Source organism: Pieris napi, chromosome 19 (assembly GCF_905475465.1).
Source record: "Pieris napi chromosome 19, ilPieNapi1.2, whole genome shotgun sequence".
NCBI lineage: Eukaryota > Metazoa > Arthropoda > Insecta > Lepidoptera > Pieridae > Pieris > Pieris napi.
The window spans coordinates 3,649,481-3,659,819 of record NC_062252.1 but is presented as its reverse complement, the minus strand read 5'-3'; the positions used below and the strand labels follow the sequence as shown (position 1 = coordinate 3,659,819).

At 39.7% G+C, this 10,339-nt stretch overlaps 1 protein-coding gene across 2 annotated transcripts; it reads left to right on the top strand.

The window, feature by feature from the left end:
- Nucleotides 1–7,160: 7,160 nt before the first annotated feature.
- LOC125059307 lies at nt 7,161–10,070 on the top strand. 2 transcript variants are annotated; one of them, XM_047663682.1, is made up of 2 exons: nt 7,161–9,772; nt 9,858–10,070. In XM_047663682.1, the coding sequence occupies exon 1, from the start codon at nt 7,933–7,935 to the stop codon at nt 9,604–9,606; it is 1,674 nt and encodes a 557-aa protein (XP_047519638.1). In that variant the 5' UTR covers nt 7,161–7,932; the 3' UTR covers nt 9,607–9,772; nt 9,858–10,070. The 2 variants fall into 2 exon arrangements, with proteins under 2 accessions (XP_047519638.1, XP_047519637.1); XM_047663681.1 differs by having other exon boundaries at nt 9,847–10,070.
- Nucleotides 10,071–10,339: the final 269 nt, after the last annotated feature.

Sequence of the window (10,339 nt, the reverse complement as noted above, 5' to 3'; positions counted from 1 at the left end):
ATCCCATCAACAATCAAGGGTGAAATTCAAATAAAAGATCTATATTTTCGTCACATACATATTTACCAATGAATAATACATTAGAGCGATATTCCGAGGATTTCTTAGGAATGTTAATCAAACGAATATTGGGGCGTTTATTGAAAATATCATAGACGAGACGTGAATTGATTCTATATTACATTGGTCACGTTACATTGAGAAACAGTTGTGAAAAATAAAAATAAATTGTTAAATACTCTTTAATTAAAAACGCATATAAAGAAATTAGGTAGTTTTATTCTAAATGTAGCATAATAATAGACATACGATGACCACAATTTAGGCCTCGACTTGGTTAAGCTATCACGAAATATGATTAAAAGCAATATAAAAAATTTCCATAACCTGTATCATGAGCACACCACACATTCACACCCACACGTACTTACCCTCACTTTCACACCATCACACAAAACCGAATCAGGTACTACTTAGTTAAATGTATTAAAGTTTCGTAAATGTTTGAATCTTTTTGTACATATTATGTATTCCATCTTCGGCAATATCTTTAGTGTAATTGTTTTTTATGATATATAATTTAAGTTAGCAACAGCTCCTACAGGAATACGAAATAAATAATTAATACCTACAGTTTCAATAGGTTCAAACATATTCACATTGTTATACGAATTTACAAAATTCACGACTTCCATTACCATTTAGTGTTGTGTAGACAGGCGATTCTATATATAAACCTCATACAATAAGATGGTATGGGTCAGACTGGTTTCAGCAGCTTTTATATTTCTAAGCGTAAACCACTAAAAGGGGAAATTTAGAATTATTAACATGTTTTGCTGATGGTATAATTTAACACGACGAATAGTGCAGCAAGCATGGAGAGCAGTGTTGGCCTAGTAGTTCCAGCAGATGACTTTCACCCCTGAGGTCAAAGCCACACACCGGAGTGCATCAAAGGGCTATTCTTCCGCTCGTACAGTGAAGGAGAATGTCGTAAGGAAACCAGTTTTCAGATGGCGGATCGTCTACTTAAACCTATTAGAAAAAACAAACGATCACAAAACAGATACAGAAATCTGAGGCCAAGACCCAAGGGCGTAGCGACACTGATTTTTCTTAATAGAAGAAATAGGTATTTAAGTTTGTGAAATGAAATCCTAAAGCACACATCGCTTATAGTCTAACCACGTTTATCTTTGTCTAAACTCTGATGTCACCAAGCATACATTTATTCAAATAATCTAAGACAGTATCAGTTTTAAACAGTTGAATCCGCGCAGCTTTATAAATATCTTGGGCACTTTGAGTTCCGCATTCCTTTGTTTATTCTGTTAACTTTTATGTCGTATGCATTTACATTTTCAAATCTTTGACAATGTTATAAGAATTACAAAACTACGCAATTTACATTTATAATATTTTTAACAAAGAGATTATTAATAATATTGCATTAATACAAATTTATATACTATTAATAGTATTCAAAAGTTGGAAAAAGTTGGAGGCCTTCTTCCGGCCAGGCCCTTCTCATCTTAGAGTAGAAAACCATTCATTTATATCTATTTATGTTAAATGTATGTCAACAAGCTGTGGATGAATAAAGGCTTATTATTATTATTACAATTACTACAATCATTGTAACTTGTTATTTAAAACTGTAAATTTTAATATGTAAATATTACTGTTATTACCAAGAAAAGCGTATTTAAAGTAAATTGGGGCGCAGCCTTTGCCTTCCAACCAAAAGATTAACATTTTCATCGATCGTTAATCCTGGGACATCAACTACACGCATATATCAAAATATAAATTATTCATCTAAGTAGGTATTATCAAGTTCTCAAATCAAAGGCGTAAAACATACGAAAAGAACTGGCAATAAACTTTCCGTCACTCTATAAATCGCCAATTTTTTATTACAAAATGTTTTTAAGCATCTGCAACCATTATATCATGCTCCTTATTACGTCATGTTTCAGCAGTTAAATAAAAATATCTATTAACTATACTACCACAGAGGGACTTATAAACAAAAACAATGAAAAATTTTATGCTTGTAGCTAAAATGAACTAAACTGCTTTTTATATTATAAACTGCTATTACCAAAAGGTTGTCATAACCTTAGAATTTTTCAGTCCTCTAGCCCGTTCCCAGAATCCTATCAGATACTGCATTAGAAGCATTACATCTATTATGCACGAGCCGGGAACACGATGCGAACACGATACAAAAAGTACTCACATAAAACCTAACAACGCCTACATAACCATTTGTACGCGAACTCGTTTAAAATTGAAATAAAAAGGGAAGTAGCTACGAACAAGCTTTGAACAGACCATAGATTATACATACTATCGATTTTTTACACGTAATAGGCACTTAGTTGTATTTGTTTATAGAACAAACTGTAGTCTATGTCTCAATCAAAATTCTGAAAAGTATTTGAATGCCCAGTGTAGGTTAACTTCCGAATTTGTTTTGATATTCTATTCCGTTCTTGTTCTATCTTCAATCAAAACCTCCAAATGATTAAAACTAAACAATTAGTACATTACTCTCTTTGTTGTAAATCCAAGGTATCCTGTTAAAAACGTATCTACCATAATATATTGTTATTAGTCTGTAGGTAGGTACATTTAATTTATTGTATTCCTATTGTCTATAAAATACGGAACTACCGAACTAACTATCGTTGCATCATGTTATTAATACTAACGACAGTAGTGTTCAAATGTTATATTCTGTGAAATAATAATGTTAAAACCTAAAAAAACTGAATTATTGTTTTTAGGAACAGAGTTCAGAACTCAAAAACCGGTAGAAGACTTTTTGTAGTATCGGTATAACTATGCAAGACTACTCCTTCATACAATTATTTACGTGACTTGGGCGACTTCTGGTGGTTTAATTGGGTATACACAGTAGAGAGTCTCACATAACCCTCCACAAGGCAGTCGCGCCACAGGATAGCATGCATAACGCCTTTCCATACAAAAACAGGTATCCGTCATCGTTATAGTACCTACAACAAATGTTATAATTAAAAATGCGGGTAGTCAGTGTAATTATTTAAAACAATTCACACAACTATTTATTTTTGCCTTTTAAATCAGATTTACAACACTAACATTAACTATTTACACGTATTGCAGCGATGACTTTCAAATCCCATTGTTAGTTCTAAACACTTTATTCCATCATTGGATTTTCTATTCTATCATCCACAAATTAGGGTCTGAATTGTTTTGATAAAAACGTTATGAATTCTAGATGAAGTTATTCGTACTGTGAATTTAACATTCCGTTTGTATCGCGGTCCGGGCGGACTTCAGCCAAAGTGCTGTAGTAAGAGAAATTAAAACGCTGTTTTATATAAGACATGAAACCCTGACCGTCCAATAGCTTTTATGTACTTTGAAAATTAACATCGTGCACCGACGTATTAAGATATGTTTAAAGAACTTTATTTCTCATTACAAAAATTATTTTTTTTATTTACATGAGAAATTTAATATTAAGTATATAGATCTAATTTAATATTAAGTAGATAGAAGATCCTAATTCGATGTGTCAGAAACACAAAGCTAGAGTAATATTTGAAAGAGGACTCATTTAATTTTTTTTACTGATCATCAGCGACCAGCGTTGTCAAGCCGGTGCTTACCAAGCCGAAGAATTAGGAATGCTTTTGCTAGAAATCGGGGACCTCCGGGTTACACGTCATGTATCCCTTCGGCTATAAATGATGTGAAATAGAGCAGACTCACATCGGCTAATTCACCCTATTTTGTAGGGGGGCAATGTTTGAAGGATGCGTTAGCATCCCTTCTTTTGAACGCATAATCCCCTGTTACCCCACTGAAGCGTCTGCGTGCCCAGAATCACACAGGGCGTTGCATGGTGGAACAGCAAAGCTGTGGTCTCCTACGGCGACGCGGATGAGCTGCGGGATCGACCTTCTTGGCCCTATCCGCCTCTTCTTTACGGTGCATAATGGGCTCGCAGAATCTCTGGAAGATTTCCCACGTGCCGTCACTGTCCGTGCTTGTAGCTGCTACTCTCTGCTGTCTACCATATACATATTAATTCTATAATAACCATAGCATTCCGCAATTTCTGTCACTAAATAATCGATTGGGAACAAAAATTACACTTTATATTAACTTCATAAACCAATATAAAAATAAACAAAATATATTTAAGCACCTGTTCAATGTTCATACCTACTTTGAACGTCGGGACACTTGAGTGCATTAAGACGTCGATTTCAAAAAGGTATTATATTGTATAAAACTTACAGAAATATTCATTATTAAAATATATTTTTCATACTAGGTATCTTATTAGCAGGTTCTAATTAAGCCCCTGTGTAAAATTCTATGTCACTTTTCAGTATCCAAATTTAAGCTATTCATAAAATTTTTCAATAGACTACTCAAATTTTAAAATTTACATGTATTCAAAAAGAATTATTAATATACATAAGAGACAGTATAATGAAAAAAGAGACTAAAGCAGGCGTGCACAATACGTAAACACAAATAAAACATAGGCAGAACTCATTTGAAACTCTACGAAAGGAATAAAGCGGTGGGAGCGACTATTATAAGTTCACCAGTTTTTAAACGCGATGCCTCGTTTACTAACTATTCAACTAGAAAATATTCTGTTTTCTGTGAAGGAACACCACTAACTAAAAGTAGAATATATTATAATGCATATATAAATGTTCAAAAAGCGAGTCTACTCCTCCCTCAAAGGCGGGCAACGCACCCACTAAAAATGGGTGTCTATGGGCTGCGTGGACTGCCCTTTTTGGTCGTCCCGCAAGCTCGTTTGCCCCCCTATTATATATTAAAAAAATATATTATATCATCTTTATAGTACTTTATAATAACACATAATTTGTTACAATACACCTTATTCTCTATATAATGTCTAAATTACTCTCAAAGTAGCGAAGACTCCCTTAAGCCCTTAATTATAGTGGTGAGACTGCCCGATGCCTGCCTTGAACTTCAAATCATACCTGTAGGGCTTCATTTGTTACCTGAGGTATCTTGTTGCAGACATCCCGTACTTAATTATATATTCACTACTTATATGTACAACTAACGGTTAGGTTCTTAGTTCCCACCCTCTCATATATTTAGTTATTTAGTGCCTAATACATACACTACATATACTATACGGATACTCCAGACACTTATAACATATAAATTTAATGACACATCTGACAGTCCACTGGCTGGCAATATCTCACATGATTATTATTATAATTACCACTATTTAACTAAATGTTTGATCAAAAACTATTCGTATGTTTAATCAACAAAACTGACGCTAACCGAAAAGTTCAAGTCTATTCATGACGTCATCTATGGCAATTCTTTTAATTTAATGGCGCACCAATAAACTTGCATTTGTAATACAATGAAGATGAAGAAGAATGAAGATGATGAAGTTGAAGTTTCCTCGCCTATTGTGTGTGATTTATGTGGTGTTTTGGTATGCTTTTATGTTTTAACAGTATCGTATTAAGTGCTTATATCGCGCTAAATTGATATATATGAATTATATTGATTAATAAATCCATTCAAGATTAAGTAGATAAATTGTGATTAAGTAGAAAAAATGTAAATTTAAGCCGCAATGTAAACATTATAATAATAAGGGTGTGTTTCACAATGTACGGATAAGTTCTACATAAGTTCCAAATTAGCTATTTATTACTTATTGGTAAGATAAACACTATTGTTGCGTTTCACGACTGTCAGATAGCGCTATTCGTCACATGAAGTCCATCATAAGTTAGTCCGATGAAGTGTCAAATAGCACAATTTATCTTCTAAATAATGTATGTGTTGCATAGCTATTTAGTACTTTATCCATACATTGTGAAACAGACCCTAAATAAGACATATATGTAATTACGCTCCAGTCGGAAATAGACCTAAATTGACTAGCTTCCAGTGTTGTAACAAGTGTAAACGGGGCAAGCAGATGCGGGCGTTGCGTTTACATACTATTTCCTCTACTTTGCCGCCTTCCTACTTGGAATGCAGCATTTTCGTGTTTTGAATATACTATGTCGTTGTTACGTCTGATTCAGTATTTGTGATTTGTAAGCTTCTTTGAAATTGTCTCTGTAAATGTGCTCTATGTGATATTACGTACATTTTCTCCATTGTCTTGAATTTTGTATGAGCCGATTGTATCTATTTGGTGAGAGCTTTACGCAAACATTTTTTATTTTACGTCTAAAATTCGTTGATGTATTTGTGATATTGTCTTTGTTCGCTTAGTTGCCATTGGTGTGTTTTGGGTAGAGAATTGGAATAACCTTAGTAATTATTATTCTTTCCCAAATTCTACAAAAACGTTTACGTTACGTACTTATTAATAATAATTATTGTAGTACTCTAGATGACTTCTTCGTATTTAGTTTAAGAGTCATTCAGAGTTGAAACCTCGTGTTTGATTTACGGGCATATCTTTGCTATTTTAAACAATTAAGATTATTCATTCACATAAAAAACACGCTTTATACTATGTTTCTTTGAAAATATGCTTGACGCAGTGATTAAAAGAAATAAAGTTCAAATTTTATTAGTAAATTATTGATAACAATGATCATAAATCAACTTTACTTAATCTCAAAGGTGTCATCACTTAATTAAGCAAATAAACAATAACATAAATCAAAATGTAACATTAACGGTTTAAATTTAATAGAGCTTTCATGAGTGGTCATAAATTTATTACTGAAATATGAATTACATTTCTAGATATGATTTCGCTATAAAATGATTCTAACGCTTCTGATTCTTATTCTAACAGTTTACTAACTACTTTCAATGTCTAAGAGCACGGTTTGATTCCATCAGAAATAAGTGTGAAACTTTTATTACATCGTCTCAAACTTTTTCATCTATGTGTTGCATGTCGCGTGACGGTCGGCCGCGGAGTAGGGATAAAGTGAAAGGCGCTCGTCATAGCAGCCAAGGCCAATATGGTGGCGCCTATAGTTCGCAGCAGCTGATCGTTTAGTGTATAGACTATTATTTAATATGTGTATATAATTATTGTTAAGTATTATGTATGTCGTACTCTCTAAGACACAGAGTTCAATAAAAAAAATATGTTGGAGACTTAGTCTACTTTTAGGGGAGGGTCTGGTCTGTGTTTTTACGGTTCCCAGTACGACATGTTTGCATCGCATGGTAGCACAGGTGCAGACCTACCCTACCACATCCCTCTGATGGGTAGGGTGGCGTGGTCTTGGGAGGAGTGCAGGTCACTGAGATCCCCAAGGCAAGTTTGGTGGACTATCCTTCTCGAGGTTGCCGACCCCGTTTTTGGTCTATTACCCTATGTAATAGACGCAACTGAAACCACCAAGCGATTAATTGCAGGGATGGAGAGGTCATGTCCTTGCAAGTTCATCATCCAAAAAGATAGGATGGTGGACAGTAAATGACCTCCCGCGTGTTTGCGCCGTGTGCGGGGACCCGTACGGGGGGATGAAGGAGTCCTGGGGGTTGAGTGTGACAGTGCGCCGGGAACAGTTGTGCGCTGCACACAACACGCCTCTTTGGTCTGGATTTCTCCTCACACGGGAGGCCATGGACTAGCTACCTGTGGTCAACCGGCTGCGGTATCCCATAAGCGGGCTACCAAGCGAGAGTCGGGGTGTGGGGGGGGGGCCGTCGGCGAGGCTCGGGACTCGGGGTGAGTTTGCGTCATCGTCTCGTGATGCGAACAGCTCCGTACTTCCTGGCAGCGTGCGGACGCGTCTGCCTTCCTACGCACTGGCTCTATACCGGAGGAGTAGCTCTGGCGTTTGCTTGCTGAGCAAGTGACGCCCCCGACTGAGGACTCCGTGGCGGGTGGAGAGCTCTGACGGTGAATTTATTACCTAACACCTCATGGACAAAGAGGCTTCAAAAACAAATAAACAGAACAAAAACAAGGCCACATCTAAGGATGTGGAATCTAACAAACAACACAGGGTTGCGTCTCAGGACGGGTCACGGTGCAAGGCGCCAGTGACACGACACTTTGATGCCCCTGTTTCTCACAAGGATGCGCCAATCCCGGCAGCGTCCAGTGAATCGAAGGAAAGGGAATCGACTGGGGACAAGCCAAACCGGGCTGCACCCAGGACCGTACCCAATCCAACAGAAACGACAAAACCACTGCACAGGGAAGCGTCCTCCGTCGCGGCTAGGTTAACTGCGTCGGTTGAGCCAAAGGAGGTCACTCTGGATGATGCGGCAGTACTGTATGCGTCTGAAGGTGTGACATCCACGGTTAGACCGATGCGGAATACCGTGTCAGAGACGGTGAATGTACCCGGTGCAGCGTCCTCAACCATGGACATGACGGCCCTGAAAACCGCAATACAGGAACCGACCATGACTATGGTTTTGAGCTCATCAAAGAGGCGACGGCTCAACAGGGTCAGAAGGGCGGCAGAACGGCAGGAGCTGTTAGCTGCTGCTCAAGGACCTCCTGTTAACCCAAAACCAGCCCCTGGAGCTAGCAGAGCAACAGGTGGCAGGAGATGGGAACCGAAGCCGACGGCGTCGAATGCCGCGCTAAGGCCTGACGGCTCCAAGTGCAGCACGAGACCCGAAAACAGTAAAAAACCGAAAACCAACGAACGAGAGAAGGGCCAGAAACGTGTACGGCCTGAGGACTCAGTTACACCGACTGGGGAAAGGAAAAGGGTAAAACCTAACCGACCTCGAACGGTGGGAGGGACCTCGGCCAGCTACGCGGAAGCGGCGGCAGCATACAAAACGAATGAGTTCTGTGTTGCTGTAATGACCGAGCCCTTCCTCGACATGACCCAAGAACAGGCGGAAGCCATCCGCCTACAAATCCAAGGTAAGCTGCATGACGAGTTATTGGCGGATTTTGCAGCTCCTCTAACAGAAGAAACGAAAGACATCAGGTTCCGGGGCAAAGCCCACTTCGCAGATGGCGTCCTGAAAATGTGGTGCGAGGACGCCTACGCGTTGAGGTGGCTGACCAGTACCTGCGATGCCATCACCAACCCTATAACAGACACCAAGCTGGTAGTTAGGCCTCAGTCAGCAATCCCCAGCAAGGTTCCATGCTTACTTCACGTCCCAGATTATTCTGACAGCACGGAGAACCTGATGAGACTGATTTTGAGGCAGAACCGCCACTACAACATCAGATCGTGGACCCTGACGCACGAGCGGAGAACGAAGGACCCGACAGGCGTCTCTCTCTTCTTCCGTGTGCCAGAGTCCGAGATCGTAACGATCAAGAAACAAGACAGGCGTGTTTACTATCTGCTGGGGAACATTTACATCCGCATCCTGGATAAGGATGAACCATCGCAGGTGGCTGACGCCCCGCCTCAAGCCATTTCCAGCACATCGGGGACGGTGACACCGAGGCCAACGCCTTCCACGTCACTGACGGAGAAGGCTGCGGACGGCCGAGCGACCAAGACTCACGTTCCCATGGAGACGGCACAACTAACATCGGATGAGGAGTTATTTCAGGAGACCGGGGGGAGTGAACTCAGCGACAGCTGTCTGCGCTCCTCCCCTCCGCCGAACTGACCTCATTCACGCCAACCTCCAGCATAGTCAAACAGCGTCGGCTTCCCTGCGCAGACTGCTGGAGACCAACCCCAAGACCATCGCCGCGATCCAGGAGCCGTGGATCCGGAATGGCAAGATATGCGGCCTGGGTAACACCGGTGGTAAAACCTTACTGGACACCCGCGTAAGTAACCCAAGAACCTGCATACTAATACCCAAACATGTACCAGCATTACTAATAAACGAACTATGTTCAAGGGACCTCACAGTTGTTAGGTTACCCAGGAACGAGCTTCCAGACATTGTCCTGGCGTCAGCCTACCTACCTGGCGACGAGGACGTGCCCACTCCGGAACTCGGTCTTCTAGCCGACTACTGCGAGAGGGAACAACTGGAGCTCATCATAGCAGCAGACTCCAATGCACATCACAAGCTATGGGGTAATGCTAATACCAACGCTCGAGGTGAGAATATGCTTAATTTCATACTTAGTACTAATCTTATCCTAGCAAACAGCGGCTCAGAACCAACATTTATCAACGCACGTTCAAAAACCATAATTGACTTAACATTGATAACGCCAGGCCTGTCAGACCAGATACATGACTGGCATGTGTCTGGTGAATTATCATGCTCGGATCACAGGTGGATCCGCTTTGCAATCAAAGGGGACCTACCTAAACCACAACCTAGAAGAATACCTCGGAGAACTGTTTCAGGAAAATTTCACAAACTAGTCAGCTCCGAGATA